The sequence below is a fragment of the Talpa occidentalis genome, unplaced genomic scaffold (assembly GCF_014898055.3).
Source record: "Talpa occidentalis isolate TD23 unplaced genomic scaffold, MPIMG_talOcc4v2.1, whole genome shotgun sequence".
Taxonomy (NCBI): Eukaryota; Metazoa; Chordata; class Mammalia; order Eulipotyphla; family Talpidae; genus Talpa; species Talpa occidentalis.
In genome coordinates, this window is record NW_026555331.1 from 22,385,530 (window position 1) to 22,402,449 (window position 16,920).

General features: G+C 35.0%; 1 protein-coding gene and 1 long non-coding RNA gene across 5 annotated transcripts in view; one reads left to right on the plus strand and one right to left on the minus strand.

Annotated features, from left to right (window-relative positions):
* The window catches only part of CSMD3 (CUB and Sushi multiple domains 3), an 831,873-nt gene that overhangs the window by 530,180 nt on the left and 284,773 nt on the right, over positions 1–16,920 (plus strand). For all 4 annotated transcript variants that reach the window (XM_054692020.1, XM_054692021.1, XM_054692022.1 and 1 more), the window contains 3 exons: positions 4,830–4,968; positions 11,180–11,367; positions 15,944–16,132. In XM_054692020.1, the coding sequence (XP_054547995.1) occupies positions 4,830–4,968; positions 11,180–11,367; positions 15,944–16,132 (516 nt within the window). The remainder of the gene's footprint in view (positions 1–4,829; positions 4,969–11,179; positions 11,368–15,943; positions 16,133–16,920) is intronic.
* On the minus strand, positions 1,290–5,841 carry LOC129145275 (uncharacterized). The gene is made up of 3 exons (XR_008550579.1): positions 5,747–5,841; positions 1,998–2,099; positions 1,290–1,398 (listed from the first exon to the last, which is right to left on the minus strand). It is a non-coding gene; the product is annotated as an uncharacterized LOC129145275 (long non-coding RNA).

Here is a 16,920-nt window from a genome sequence, read left to right on the forward strand (position 1 = left end):
CACACCACAAGGAGGACCTAGAAGGAACAGGAAAGGTTTTGTTATAGGACAGGGAGAGGACCACCCTGTTACAGTTTCAGATGAGACTAGGAAGATACTATCTTCTCTATTGGTGCTAATATGATGGGAGGATTGAATTGGCAAATGCTGTTCCTTACTCAACTGCCCCTAACCCCTCCAAGTTCCAAGTCTCTCACCCCCTGTGAAAGATGCACTTTGGCACGTGGAGGGGGTATGATAAGAGTTTTAAAATGGACTGGACCAAGTTTCTAAATACTGAAAGTAATAAGAAAGCTAGAGGATTTGCCCAATTTTCTTTAAAGCGAGAGAGATCTGGCAGTGTGTGCTTAAAGACAGTAATTAGAAAGAAAAGAAGAAAGAAACCACTCTCTGATTTTGTTCTAGCAACTTCACAATGTTCCATAAAATGCCTTCTTAAGAAGAACTTTCTTTCCCTCAGCAGAGGACACCCTGCATATGGTTTAAGCTTCTGCCTACTTCCTAATGGGATATCTGCAAGAATTCCTTGAAAGACAAAAATGTGATTGAAGTCCCTGGAGAACTATTGGGAAGCAGGGCGGGAAGGCTGGGATTGCATTTCAGAGGAATTTTCCTTTTGATAAGGGGTTTTCTCTAGAATCTTTATTACCCTCAATTGGAAAGGAAGGGAAAGAAACCCTTTCATTCACTGATATAGTCTCTCCAGAGAATTCTTTTGAGGGAGCAATTAGAATAACAATTTGATGCATAGATCAAAATTTATTCTTGGTTCTCATAAAGAGTATGTGTTCACTCACATACACATATTTATATCTGAAAATAAACACCTCTTTTAATCTATATTTGGATGGTATTAACTTCCAAGTCTCCTTGAGGAATGCCATCAAAAAAAATAATTTATTTACAATCTGCTAGGAATTTGGTAAGGGGAGAGGGAAGATGGAGCTATGGAAATGGAAGGATGTGCAGAGCTGTAATTGCTTCTCTAAAGTCCTGACTCTTTAATTCACATGCTTCTGGATTCAAATTTTTTAAATCATAGCAATGCAACTTGGTTTCCTTTAAGTTTCTTTGAACCATCATGCAAATAACTAGGTTGGAGTGATTACTTACTACAACTAAAACAAAAAAGTGAATTTGGAAAAAACAAACAAACAAAAAAACCAAAAACAAAGCAAGGGGAATAAATGGAAGCCTCACTGTTTGATAATCCCTAATGTGGTATCTAGATTTCATCATGCATAGCTCCACAGACAGGCTATCAGACCAAGTGTTAGAATGTTCACCTCTTTAATTCACTTATTGCCAAATCACTGTGATCAAAAAACTCAGCTCCTCCAGTCCTCATCTCTCTTCTATCATCCAAGTGCCACTTTGCAGGTGAAAGAGCATTTCCTGCTGTGGAATAATAGAATTCCTTTGAATATTTATTCAAGATAATTCTAGCTGAATATAGTCTGACTTTAACATTCTTTATATTTTGAATTTGCCCATTCTACTTAAAATAACACATAAATTAGCCAGCATTTCAAAAGGCATTATATATGACAAACTTTCTTCAGGCTTTAGGACAGTAGATAAGTGAATGATGTTTACTTTAAGTTTATCATTTATACTCTGTTTACATTGCTAAAGAAAGGGGGAATCAGAGGTAACAACCTGTATTTCACAAACAAAGTCATCTTTTATCCCAGAACCTGAAAGATTGATTACCCAGGAGTATCTTAGAGGTACAGAGCCTAGATTTTGTCAGTGTCATCTATAGGCTGACAGCAATAAAAACCTATGGAAGGGGCAGAAGGGGCCAGGCAAGTCTGGAAGGAAAAGAGCAAAATCAACATATAAGTCAAGATGAATGCTGCCATTGTTAACCTTGCCACAGGTCTCTTACCCACATCTCTACCAAGTGTCTCCTTCCATGTCCCCCAAGGGCCCGGTACAAGTCCATGGCTGAGAAGCAAGTGCACCTTCTTCACAGCTCTCTCTACTCCACATACCTTTCCTGTCTTCTGCAAGTCTCCTCTCTCTTGTCCTTTTTAGTTTTTCCTCAATGTTCAGCTCCACCCCTCTGTAGGTAGGGCAGGAAACATGGAATCTCCCTTTTCAGATTATACAGTTACAAGATCACAGTAAATGAGAGTATGGTTGTGTTAAAAAGCAAAAAAAAAAAAAAAAAAAAAAGTTCAAAATAAACTTACTTTTCTATTTGGTTGTATTAAAGAACTCATAAATCCCATCTAGCAAGTAGAGAGACACTCTAAGGGGCTTGCACTAATGTATTCATAATCAGAAAAAGGGTGGGACAAAGTTCTCAGATAAAGGAGATTATTTCAGACAAAGCCACCTTCCATCAAGGGAAGACAGGGAGATCTTATCATGCAGATTACCTCACTAGTGTTGATGGGGAAACTCCAAATTGATTGGTATAATATTGTACTTCTGGGAGAGGTTAAATCTGCAATTATGTTAGGTGTTAAGTTTGGGTGCTGCTAGAATTGCTCCATATTTTAGCCTGTTTTTTCTTTCTTTCTATTTTTGATAGTTATTATGCATGTTTAAGTTCTTAAAACTGTCTTCTCCTTTGACAAGAATTTTTAGAGATTTAGTCATCCTTCTTTTCCTGTACAGAGATTAAGACACTGTTATAAGTAGAGCTTCCCTTATAAGTGTAAGCATCTCTTACAAAAGGGTAATTTGTACTTCATTTTCAGAGTTTTTCCTGTGCTTTCTATTTCTTAAAAATAAGCAGACTAAAATAATCCTTATGCCAAAGAAGCATATTTTGGGTTGGCAAACTCTGCTCCCCTTTCAGTTCCATTTAAAATTAAAATCCTTTCACAGTTTGTATTTGAACTTTTTCACTCCTAATAATTTTCAATATCATAATTGCTGTTTGTTCCATCTATTTTCCTGTGAACTTCCTGAATATATGATGTAGGCTAATGCAGGGGGACTGCAGAGTGAAGGGAAGTTCAGACTATAGGCTAGAGAATAACTCTAGCTAGTAGTTAGAGTAGTCTTACTGGACACCATAGATGGAAATTTCTGAAGGACTTGGTCAGATTTGTAGGTTAGTTAGGAGGGTCTTTTAGGAGGGTTTACTCTATGGATGAGGTTATGGTAATTAAAACTAAAATGGCAGCCATACAACTAGAGAAACACTGGTAAATGGGTAAAGATAATGGAAATAGAAAGGATGACTACTTCTGGTTTTCTGGCTTATTTAATTCAGTAGATGGTGGTTTCACTTACTAATACAGGACAAAATGGGAGAGAATCAGTTTTGAACTCCTGTGAGTTACAAATTAACTTTGAGACTTTTAAACCCTGTGACTTTGGCAAAATGCTCTTCTCTGAATTTGGTTTATCTCCAAAATGAGGTGTTCACAATAAAAGACCAAATCTGTGCCTACTTAAAATGCTATCATTGTGGTTTAAAATTAGGGAAAAGCTGACGATTAAATATTTGAAATAATAACACAAGGCTATTAATCAGATGTTAAAGAGAAAGGAATAGTATGATGAAACTAAAATTTGAAGGATATTATTCCGAAAGGTGAACTTAAACTAAGTGAAAAATTAAGCAGGTGGAAAGAGGCTTTTAGGAAAGAGGCTGAATCAATGTAAACCTAAATGGTAGCAGGGACTCTGGAAAAAAGATCAGTGTCTATGACAATGTATAGCATGAATTAGTGGTATCTAATAGCATGAATTAGAAAATGAAAAGGAAAGAAACTAAAACTAGCAACTTAATTTTTTTTAAAGATTTATTTATTTTTATACAAGAACCAGGGTATAGGCCAGATGTGAGGGAGGGTGAGAGGATTCACCAGAGACAGAGTGGGGAACAGAACAGGCAGACTGACGAAATACACTGCTGATGGGAGCAGTGGCTGAGACAGGAGAGGTCTGCTGCGCCATGTGGGACTCTCGCTGGCCGGCTGGGATTGAACCGGTGCTGCTGAGGCTGTGGACAGCTTCACAGAGCTGCGCTCAACCACCTGTGCCACCAGGGGAGGCCCAAGCAACTTAATTTTTTTGAGCTTTGAAGATGAAGATAGAGATACATGAATATATTTAAGGAATGTTTTTGGAAGACTTGAGGATAATCAGTTTATCTGACATGCTAAACAAGTAGTTTTGCCATATTTCTAAAAGTAAATTACTTTTTTAAAGAAACTCCATTAGTAATAGAAGTATTAGACACAATTTTACTTTCAAAAACATAATTAACTAGCATCTCATAAGCACACATTATGGGGAAAGGGTCTAAAAATTGCCACAGGGTAAGAATCCTCACCAATTCTATGTCTAGCAACCTGCCTGGCACAAATGCAAACAAAAGGGCCTTGGGTGCAGGAAAAAGAAAAGAAACAGTCTGTTCTAATCAGCAGGGTATGGGGGAGGGAGGTCTAATTATGAATTAATAGTGCCACCAGTGGTGTGAGGTAGATTTGTAGCTACAGAAAGCACTGGAATGTGGCAGAGACAAACCACTGCTGAGGTCCCAGGCTCCTTCTGCTGCAGTCCAATAAGGGAGAGAGGAAATCAGCACATTGCACCTTGTTTATAGGTTCACAGCATGCCCCTTGCCTGGGATGTAAGGATGTAAGGGTGGAGTTCAGGCCAATACACTGTCAGGCACATCCTTCCAGTCCAGCTTGGGCCATGCCAGATGTTGGGAGGTAGAGTTTGACTCTGTCTGCGCTGGGTCTGCTCCATCACACACAGATACATTTTAAATATATATATACAGTTCATACTAAATATAATTTCTCCTACTTATTCTGAAATTTTGCTGCTTATTTTTTTTCTGATTTCATTTTCAGCCCCATGTGGTGGCCATTTTTCAGCTCCCAGTGGATTGATTCTTTCACCAGGATGGCCAGGATACTATAAAGACTCTTTGAATTGTGAGTGGGTGATTGAAGCTGAACCTGGACACTCCATCAAAATTACATTTGAAAGGTCTCTGCAAATATTTTTCTACCTTTTTTTATAAAAATTATCTATAATAATACTTGTCATTCTGCCTTTTGCTTACCAAATCAATGTATAAATTTACTGTGATAGTCAGTTGTACTTTGAATGCTACAGATTGTCCTATTTTAAACTTTCAGCCTGATTTCAAGTTAATTTTCTATTGGTTTAATGCTGTGTAAGTACTATTGAGATATGCAATATAAATCTTTTTTCATTTATGTATATGGACATACTACTAAGATATAAACATCTATCTTAACTTAATGAGTGTAGTTCCCCTATATTTTCAAGGGCCTGTGAACTCTGTTCTGTTAGATATAAAAAGTCAAAGTTACTGTAAATAAATCTGAATCAATAACCTGTTGCAGCCAATGGTACATAAACACACTACCCATAACCTTTACTTACCAGTCTTTTAGAAAAATGGCTATGTTAGATTCATGTGTTTTAATGATTGGCAAGTTGAATTATTTTTCTTAGGAAAATTAGTATTATTAAAATTAGTATTAGGTCAAAAAATCTATAATGTGAAAGATTGCATATTGACTATTTAGAAATTAAAAGAGTAAACCTTCTGAACTGTGATTTGATCATTTTCTATAAACCCAAGTAGAATTATCCACATAATTTCCTAATTATATTGCTCATTCCCCTCCTCTTCTAACTCATTCCTTAAAAGAACTTATTAAACATTGTATTCACATGGCATACACATAAATATATGGCAGAACTATGATCTGATGGTTGACTTTTGCAAGCATACCTTGATTTTTCTCTGATTCAAGAGGTTCTTCATTGAATTAACCTATCTAAGCTAGTGTTAAAATTTGAGAACATTCTGTTTTGACAACTGTCTCACATGAGCTCATCTACTTTACTATGACCTACACAACTCTACTATGACTATATTAGTTATGGCGGTTGTATAAGTACCAAAGATCTATGGTTAAATAACTTGGCTTAAATAATTGTGACTCGCAGTTCTGGAGGCTAGAATTCTCAGATCCAAGTGTCAGCAGGGTTGTTTCTTTTAAGGTCTTTCTCCTTGACTTAAAACTTTTTTCAGTGGTGATATAGTCTGTTGCCATAGCAATTTTAGAGAGGCTTGAAAAGCATCTTCTTTGTTCAGTCAAATCTTCAAATAACATTATTCCTTGTCTGTGAAACCCAAGTTAACGAATACTCTATTACAATGAATTCTATTTGGCTTGGAATATACAATATACCATAGTATTATTGAGTATATCATTGAAAAGTTTACAAAATACATTGTTTTGTGTCAATAAGATGGAGCTTTAGTGTACATTTAGTGTACATTTTTCACTTGCTCAATGTGAACATTTATAAGAATGGCATATTTGTTAATCTATCATAACTGATTTCATATTTTGAATAAGTGCATATATTACCAGTTTCAGTATGTGACTTCCTCTCAGGGACTTAACACTGTTTTTTAGTAGAAGTTATGATGTGAAAGTGATTGCAAATGTGTTATATTTGGATAGTTCCTAACATTTATCTCCAGACAGTTCTTCCTAGTCATCAGTCATCATTTAGGTACTGATTCAGTACCTAAATTGGAAGGCTTGAGCCCCATCTGATGTGGAAAGGGAAGTCAAGCCTTCCTTAAATGTTTAGAGACTTTTTGGGATGCTTTTGTTCACTCTGGCTCTGAATTCCTGTTCTCACAATCATCTGACATGAGATAAGGAAGCTGCTGCCCTCTCTCAACTCCCTACTCTGCTACTTATTTGTATTAATTTCCTTCATTCTCACAAAAAAAAAAAAAAACAATACAAAGGATAACCAAAGAAGATTATTGCATAATCCAGAGTAGTTGAAGATTTTTTTTTTAAAGATTTATTTATTTATTCAAGAACCAGGGTATAGGCCAGATGTGTGGGAGGGTGAGAGGACTCACCAGAGACAGAGTGGGGAGCAGAACAGGCAGATTGACGAAATACACTGCTGAGGGGAGCAGGGGGTGAGTCATGAGAGGTCTGCCGTGCCATGTGGGTATCTCGCCAGCCGGCTGGGATTGAACCTGCACTGCAGAGGCTGCAGACAGCTTCGCAGTGCTGCACTCAGCCACCTGCACCACCAGGGAGGCCCTTGAGTAGTTGAAGATTAAACAAGCCTTCACTGTCCTAAAATTTTCCTGATAATCCTGATCAGATATAAGATGGTGTGTATGTATCTCTCTCACTCCCTTTCTTATTCCACCCTTTCTGCTTCTCTACTTTTCTGTACATCCAGGGTATTCAGCCTTTGTTTATCACCACTGTAGTGCTTCCTAGTAGCAAGATAACTTTTAAAATAGCTGTATATTATGTAATTCTTTATTATCCAGAATAACCTACCTGTTTCTCTGCTCTCCCAACTGGGTGAAGTTGATGAGTTTTGCCTTTTTCCAAACATGAAAATTAAGATTTTTTTTTCCTAAATCAAAGATCAGTATTATTCCATGCATTCACCCTTCCCTCAACTCCAGCTGACTCAAAGAGTAACTATTTTCTAAATGGTGATTTTTTTTTTTTAATTTTCTTATATTCAATTTTAAAATTAGATGGAAGTATCAAATAATATCACTGGAAGATTAGTTTGTATTTAATTAATATAGTTTATAATAATACAATATAATTTTTTAATTATATATATATTTTAAAATATTTATTTATACAAGCACTGGGTACAGTCAGAAGCGCGGGAGGGTGAGAGAATTCACCAGAACCAGAGCAGGGAGCAGAACAGGCAGAAGGACCAAAGTACACTGCTGAGGGGAACAGCGGGTGGCAGGAGAGGTCTGCACACCATGTGGGACTCTAGCCGGCAGCCGGGGATCGAACCCGCGCTGCAGAGGCTGCAGGCAGCTTCACAACCCAGCGCTCAATCTCTGTGCCACCAGGGAAGGCCCAATTTTTTAATTATATTAATAAAAGTATCCACTGACTTGCTAATAATTCATTAATGATATTTAAATAAATGAATAATATCTAATATCTCTCAGCTCAAAGTATGTTATGTAGAGTTGCCCACTTTGAGAAGCAGTTTAATTGAAAAGCAACAATGGTAATTTATAAACCTCCCATTCATTAGGTTTTGGTGATGGTTTCATTTGCTGTGCAGAAACTTTTCAATTTGACTTAGCCCTATTTATGTACTTTTGCTTTTGTTTCCCTTGATGTTGGAGAGGAAAGACAAGGACAAAGACTTCGGTAATGTTGATGTTGAAGAACTTATTACCTGTGCTTTCCTCAATGTATTATTTAATGGTTTCAGGTCTTATACAATATCACTTAGTGGTTCCATCACATTTATTTATGATAAACAGTAAATTTAATGTCATAAACAAATGAACACTTGATTGAGGCAATTCATGAGAAATTTATACAACTACCTTAAAACGTGAAATGAGAGAAATTCAAATAACTGTGTCTATTCCATTTCACTTGTTATTATAATGTATTTTTATAGCTCCTTAGGGCAAATCTGTGATGACTTTCCTTTTAAAGATTCACTCCTACTGAACAATGTTCTCTATATCACCAGTTAATGTTGCTATTCTATTAAGAATTAAATCTCTTTGTGTTTCAATTCAAAGTAATCCCTGATTCTTCTGTGCATTTTAATTTGGTTTTTGTCAGCTGACTAGCTATCAAAGTGAGATTCCAATTTCAATACCTACAATAGACTGACTACAACACAACAAAATCATGGATTCAGAACGTACAATTGCTTGATCATTTATTTAATGGGCATAGTATGTTCCTACATATTCCCCTCTGTAAATCATATTATTGGAAAAGTTATTTTTAGACAAATGAAATGAATTCCAGCTTGCAATATCAGTAGATAAGATCATAAAATTTAGTATGTTGCTTAACAGGATATAATAGTGGTACAAATTGAAAAAAGTTTATACTCCTTAGTATTAAATTATACCTATAAATTTTTACTAACTAAATGCATCTTCATAATTATATCTGATACTTCTTTTATTATGAAAAAGGATTCTAACTTTTTCTAAATTTTCTATTCAATTTGTTTTGACCAAGTTTTGAGTTTTTCTTTTTTGACAAATATTGTAATTTATTCTTGTGACACTGGACAAAGAATGGTGGGTATGATAGTAAAACTGACATTTTGAAAATTAGTGGATATTTCAAGTGACTAGTGCTTTGAAGTATAGTGGAGATGACTACAGAAATGTATTGGAAGGCACATTTTAAAAGGGTGAAAATTTATCATAAACACTTATTTATCCAAGTTGGCTTTTCTGTTTTTTGTTCAAGATGGTAACAACTCCAAAGAAAATAAGTTTTGTCTTTAAGATACTTTCATTCTTTCATTGATCCAATATTTATTGAGTTATATGCAAAACATTGATAGTAATAGATACTTTCTCCACTCTCCTGGAGCTTTGAGAAACTTAAAGAAAACAAATGTTAAACAAGAAAATACAACTGTGATTAGTGTCACAATATGTAATGCAATTGTGACAATATAATAAGAGAATTAATCTACACTGATATTAGGACACAGAAAGACGGGAACTCCATGCCTCCTAAACAAGCATGTTCTAATAGGATCCATCACCATCTATATGCACAAAGACAGAACTTTATTAGAATTAATGTGCATAGAGAGATAACTGAAAAAAGGATAATAGTTTCCCAATAAAACACCAAAAGTTATCCATCCTCTCATGGGCAAATGTCCAGCCAAATATTAATAGGGTTAAACTGAAGTGGGGGCTGCTGAGGCCCAAAAGCTGGTCACAAGGCACCTTTTTGCAGGGAACAATAGGAATGGGATGAAAGGCACCAGGTAAATCTGGGACGAAAAGAGCAAAAGCAAAGTACAAATGAAGATCCTGGCTGCCATTTTCATTCTCCTTACATCTCTCTTACCCACATGTGTCTTTCAAGTTTCTCCACATTTCTCTCCTCCATATTCCCCCAGGTCCCTGTTGCAATTTCAAAGTGGAGAAGCATGTGACCCCCTCTCCATGTGTCTTTCTTCTGTGTGTCCCTCTTCTCTTTGTGTGTCCCAGAGTCCACCTGTCTTCCATGTTATATAGCTTGACCTTGCCGTTCAGTTCTGACCATAGTTAAGTGGCGTGGAGAAAATGGTGTTTTCCCCTTTTATGGAGATGTATCTTTTACAATGTGAAGTCAGGAGAAGGAAAATTATGGTGAAAGTAGTAAAAGAATTTGTTGAGGCAGAATTATAAACAGAGGGTAGGATGTTCAGTTTTCCACAGCTATTTCAGATCCAGATTCAGAATGCAATGTAATCTTGAAGTGCAAATTAGGAATATAAAATGTTATTTTATTAATAATATGTTATACCTGTTGGAAGTAATTCTGTGCTGATTGCAGTTTATGGAATCGTTGTAGTTAAAAAAAATAAAAACTATTAACATCAAAAACATCTAAAAATAAAATGAATCAACAAAGCCCATCAGGGCAGATGAACAAATTTGAGACCTAGCTCTGTAATTTAAGAGAGCATAATGCTATTTAAGTACTGCAGGCCATAGCTTTCTTACTTGCACTGTGACTGTAATATTAGGAGTTAACTTATTGTTAACTTATTAGTTGACTTATTGTTATTGTGAGGATTAGATAAAACAAATATAAACAAAGTACTTAGTAAAGTTTTAGGCACTCAGTAAACATCAACTATATTATTATTTTCTACTTATAAGGACAACTGTGTGTTGAAAAAACTATATAAAAACTATAATAACCATCACATAAGAAAAACCATACGTATTAGTAAGATGAAAATCAGATTATGTGATTGAAAATAAATATAAATCACATAGTTTTCCATAGAAATAAGTTAAGCAAAGGAAAGATGACTGCAAAATATGCTTGGTTGATATCAAGGCCATTTATTTTCCAAGTATAACCCATACTTCTTACTGGAAGATTTAATTCAAAATATACATTTATTTGTTGATATATTCATGATAATTTAATGATAATTTTCTTTAGGGACTAGAACTTTTGACTTTGGCATTTTCAAATGATGGAGTTTATATGATATATAAGGTATTAAATATACTAAAAAATATACAATTTAAAAATGGTACATATTTTAAATAGTAATTTGAAAAGCAACCTAAAGGATTATTTTGCTATATAGTGTTATTCTAATATATAAATGTTTACATGTTTCTTAATCTTAGATTTCAGACTGAACTGAATTATGATGTTCTTGAAGTTCATGATGGGCCAAATCTTCTGTCACCCTTGCTTGGATCTTACAATGGCACACAAGTGCCTCAGTTTCTGTTCAGTAGCAGTAATTTTATATACCTTCTATTTACAACAGACAACAGCCGCTCTAATAATGGTTTCAAGATTCATTATGAAAGTAAGTAATACCAAAATGTCTTTTGATTTCCTCATTGTGTTCTCCCTATACTTGGTATTACCAGAATGTCATAAACAAAACTAATGGTTTTGTTTTTTAAAGAAATCAAAGCTCTCCTTGATTTATGAGAATGCTAATGGTTTACAAAGTGTGTGTTTTAGTAAATTCTGCAATGGATTTTTCAGTATTATCTATATAATATTTGAGAGGAAATACTAAGGAAATATGAGAACTATAAAAAGGAAATCTTAAAAAATGAGTTCACTGACTATCTGTGCACAGTATTTTGTGTGCAAACCAATGTTAGACTAAATGTCAGTCTAAGATTTATAGGAACAATGACAAATTCTTTAAATATTGGCTTCATAAATTAAACCTTTCTTTTATGTTTTGCTGATACTAATTACCTAAATTTTCCATTAATAATATTACATTTTATTATTTTGTATGAAATATTAAAAATTATATTAACACTGTCTATGCCAAAATCTGTCCAATTAAACAATATAAATATGTACAATTTACAGTAGTTTTATTTCTCAAAGATATGTACAAAATAATATGCTAGGTACACTATAATTTATTTTAGTTGTTTGTTTCTTTTTGTCTTCTTATATATATTAGTATTTAATTATGTTAACTTCCCTTCATTTAGAGCTTTATTGCATTGGAATATATTTTTTAAACATTATCCTAGAATGCAGAAGATTAGAGTAACACACACTTGGATATTTAAATACACTAAAAGGACCTTTATTGAGATGTTTAATTCAACAAGATTTTTTTTTTGAGCCTTGATTTTATTTATGTTTGCATGCATGTATGTATGTATTTAATACTGGTTTACATTGTTGGTGGTATTTTGAAAGTACAGAATCCCTCCCCTTTCAGGTATAGTTATGGTCATGTACCCACCACAGAAGCTCAGTAGTCTACCACAATAGTCCATTGTTCTCCCTCCCTACCACTCCAACTACCCCTCCCCCCTCTGAATACCACAGTTCTATAGTCAACTTTCAAGGCTTAGTTTTTTTTTTTTCTTTTTCCTTTTTTTTTTTTTTTTTTGAAGATTTATTTATTCATGCATACAAGACCTGGGGCACAGGCCAGAGATGCAGGGGGGTGAGAGGATTCACCAGAGACAGACTGGGGGACAGAACAGGCAGACTGACTGAAATACACTGCTGAGGGGAGCAGCAGGTGAGACAGGAGAGGTCTGCTGCGCCATGTGGGTTTCTCCCTGGCTGACCAGGGATCAAACTTGTGCTGCAGAGGCTGTGGATTGCTTCATAATGCGTGCTTAACCCGTTACACCACAAGGGAGGCCCTCAAGGTTTAGTTTTTAAGTGTGTATTTTCAATAGTTGTTCACAGTAGGGCCATTTTTCAAAATTTATTTCAAAATGAATTCTTACTAGCAGATTTTTTTTTTTAATCAGTTTGCTTCAAAAGAGCAAACATCTTTTCTTTAGTCCTCTGCTGTTTCCCATTCAGCTCCACCCAAACCAAGTGTGTGGTCTTTACCGTGTATCAGATGCAGGACTATTTAAAGGATTAAGTGAAACCATATATGCAAAATATCATTATAATGGCTAATGTGCAGTAAGCACTCAATAATAATAGCACTTATGTTTTTGCTATAAAAACTAAGAAGATGGACAATAAAAACAGGAAGTCTAGCTCAAGTTTCTTTGTTGTTAAAGAAGAGCTTGAGGACACTGACTAAAAATGATAAGGTGACTTTTGCAACATTGGATTTTATAAAAGGGGAGAGAATAAGTTCAATTCTGACTACAAGTGGGAATGTATAGCCAAGGAAGTAGAAAATTACTAAGCACTTAGGTAGGGGGATTCTGACTAAACCTACAAGAGAGGATTTTTGCTTACCAGAGATAAAATATTAAGAGAGAGATAAAATATTAAGAAAAGTAGATGAGGAATTTTTCAGACATTCAAGGGAGAAGTCAATAAATTGACCCAACAGAATTTTTGCTAAATTTATAGTGAATGTGTCACAAACAGCCTAAAGGTGAGGTCTTGTCAAAAGGAGAACTCAGAGGATCCTGACTACATTTGATTAAAAGGAGAAAGTCTTGTTATAGTCAGCAAGTTGGTCACCTTAGGCTCTTGGTGACATTGTTCAAATTATTGTTGGGAATCAATGCTTAAAAAGGCAGAATGGATACCCAGAACTAGGAGAGCCTGAGGTCAATGAGAGAAATCCTGGATATTGATTTAGGTCAAATCTGACCAGAAGACAACAACTTTCAATTTAGATTAGTTTATAAGAAATCATTTTATTTTTTGATTATAATTAGTTTTGTGGTTTACTTATTATTATGAAATACTGTATAATATAACAAGCCCTTTCATATCTCAAATTTCCCTAGTGTAACAAAATTTTATGGAAGGATTTCTTGTGGTGCTACCACTCTGTTGCTGAATGTGGGCCTTCTCTCTGATGGCACATAAGCCCGTAATCATCCACCAGTCTTTGAGAAAATAATGTTCTATACAAGTTCACCTGGAAGGAGACTGGAAGCCAGGGTCAAATCTGTCTCGCTGCTGTTTGGTCTTTGGGCAGTATTTATGGAATTGAGGAAAAAGAATGTGTGAAAAATATAAATCAGTAGAGTCTCATTGGCTGCTTTCTGCTGAATCATGGTGTAACTCAAACTTTGGTCCAGAACTGCCCCAAAACTGAGAGAGGAACTATATTGACATCATTGTTTATCTAATAAACTTGAAGCTATGAAGGCCTTGGGTAGCGTAAGGGAGATAATTAATGATATGCTTTTCAGTGAGGGTAGATTTCAGACATATTTTGTGGAGGAATAAAAAGGTGTGATGGATTGAAAAATGAGTGAGTCTTACAAAGCCTTAGGTTCTTAGGAGAGTAAAAGTCACATTGACTGTGAAAAGGCATGTTGCAGGTGAAAGTAATTGCATGGATGACAATATTTTTTATGTGCAATTTTAACTTCTCATTAAACAACATTTAAATAGATGAAAATTCTTGATAAGTGCCCTTAAATATCAATTTACTTCTATAAAATGGAACTTCTATTTTTTTTTCAGTTGTTTAGCTTTATTTTTAAATTGAGCGGCTAATACAAGTAAATACCCTGTGAATGTGATTTAATATATAATTTTTGAAAATGCTAGTTATTGTGCTTTTAGAATATAAGATAGCAATTATTCATTGTTTAAATTTTCAGTTTAGGAAGAATAAGATAATTATATATTTTACCATATACCCATGGGTCTCAACAAGGAACATTTTTGTTTTGTTTTGTTTTATTTTTAAAGATTTATTTATTTATGCATAACAGGAACTGGGGTACAGGCCAGAGGTGTAGGGGGTGAGAGGATTCATCAGAGACAGAGCAGGGAACAGAACAGGCAGATGTTCTGAAATGCACTGCTGAGGGGAGCAGTGGGTAAGTCAGGAGAGGTCTGCTGCACCATGTGGGTAGCTCCCTGGGTGGGATCGAACTCATGCTGTGATGGCTGCTGATAGCTTCATAGGTTGTGTCTTAACCCCTTGAGCCACCAGCGAGGTCCAGGAACATTTTTGTAAGTATGGATATTTGCCAATATCTGAAGACATTTTTGATAGTTAAGACTGTGGAAATACTGATGGTATTTAGCATGTAGAGGACAGGGGTACTGCTAAATATACTGCAGTACAGTTGACAGCCCCACAACAAAGAACTATTCAACCCCAAACTCAGTACAGTCAGGTTGAGAAATGATGTCTAATATGGGGAAAAGCACTGTCATGATATGGTCTCTGCTCTGGATTATAAGTCATGAGGAAGATTATCATAAGGCGACACCAAAGTACACTTTTAAGTTACCAAAAGGCCCCAACAAGTAGTCATCAAAGCAATTGCACTGTGCCTCTACTCTTCTTTTTCTATGTATTTTCTATCAAAATGATAAATATTGGACTTAAAAGTTGTTTAAAATTTTTTTTAAAGATTTATTTATTTATGCATACAAGAGCTGAGATTCAGTATAGAGGTGCAAGGAAGTGAGAGGATTCACCAGAGACAGAGTGGGGAGCAGAACAGGTAGAATGACTGGAACACACTGCTGAGGGGAGCAGTGGGCAAGACAGGAGAGGTCTTCTGATCTGTGTGGGTCAGCTCCTGGCCAGGGATTGAACTTTTGCTGTAGTGGTTGCCAATAGCTTCATAGTACTAAGACTTAATCCCTTGCTCCACTAAGGAGTCCCAAATTTGGTGAATATTTTAGAAGCACATTATAAATAGTAAACAAAATGCAGAATATATATTTAAAAATATAGAATATATTTACAAAAATACAAAAGGGAATAGAAAATTGTACATTTTAATGAATTTCTACACAATTGATTAATCTGATTTTTATCTTTGTGGATAGTATATGTCAAAGCAATTTTTTAAAAAATAAATTCCTCACTTTTAAAATAAAACTATGGGCACATTACTTGTAAAAATCATCAGTCACATTTATTTGAAGAATAGTAATTAATTTTAGAAAATATTATTTCCATCAAGCTTATTGTTTGCTCTATTCCCTTTGTTTCTCAGGTGTTACAGTGAATACCTATTCATGCTTGGATCCCGGCATACCTGTACATGGTCGTCGCTACGGTCATGATTTTTCCATTGGATCTACAGTTTCATTTAGTTGTGATCCAGGATACAGACTGAGTCATGAAGAGCCTCTTCTATGTGAAAAAAACCACTGGTGGAGTCATCAACTCCCAACTTGTGATGGTAAGAATTCAGTTTGTAAAATTGCTTACATATAGAGCAAAAAGAAATCAGTATGTTCTTTATGAAATGTGTGGTTTAATACAATTATAAATGTTTCATATTTTTACAAGAATATCTTGAATTTTGGGTATTTATGTCACCATGCCATTGATAAAAAAGGAAAAAAAATTAACACTGATAATCCGTTATCCTTACCCAATGCCTAAGAATGATCTCTTTCTCTCTCTCTGTCTCTCTCTCTCTCTATATATATACACGCACGCACACACACACACACACACACACACATGCTGATCTATCCATTTTAAGTACATATTCTGGCTTGATCTTTCACCAAAATAGCATTGATGGTGTCAATGCTCCAAGGAAATTTACCTCCTGTCTGGGAGGAAATATGTATTAGACCACATTACTTTGCTACACAGTGCTACGGCTATATATCCAGATTTCCCTTTGGTAGTGACTTTCTGATTGTAGTGAATAGTATACCAATGACCTTGCTGCTTCTTTGTCGCTATAAAACATAATTCAGAAATGCTTCATTACTCAAGAAACACATATGTCATTACAGTGGAATGATTTACCTAAGCTTGGGAATCACTTTTATACTTGCTTTTTCAAAAAGCACAATGTAAATGTATGCATTATTTAGTGCTGGCCTTTAATTTTATTTATAACACTATTTACAACTTCTGTACTTATTCTTTTTCAAAGAAGAAGATCACATTTGTCATTTTATGATTAAATTTTCAAGTACTGTCAGTGCCATCATATTTTAGTAACAGCTT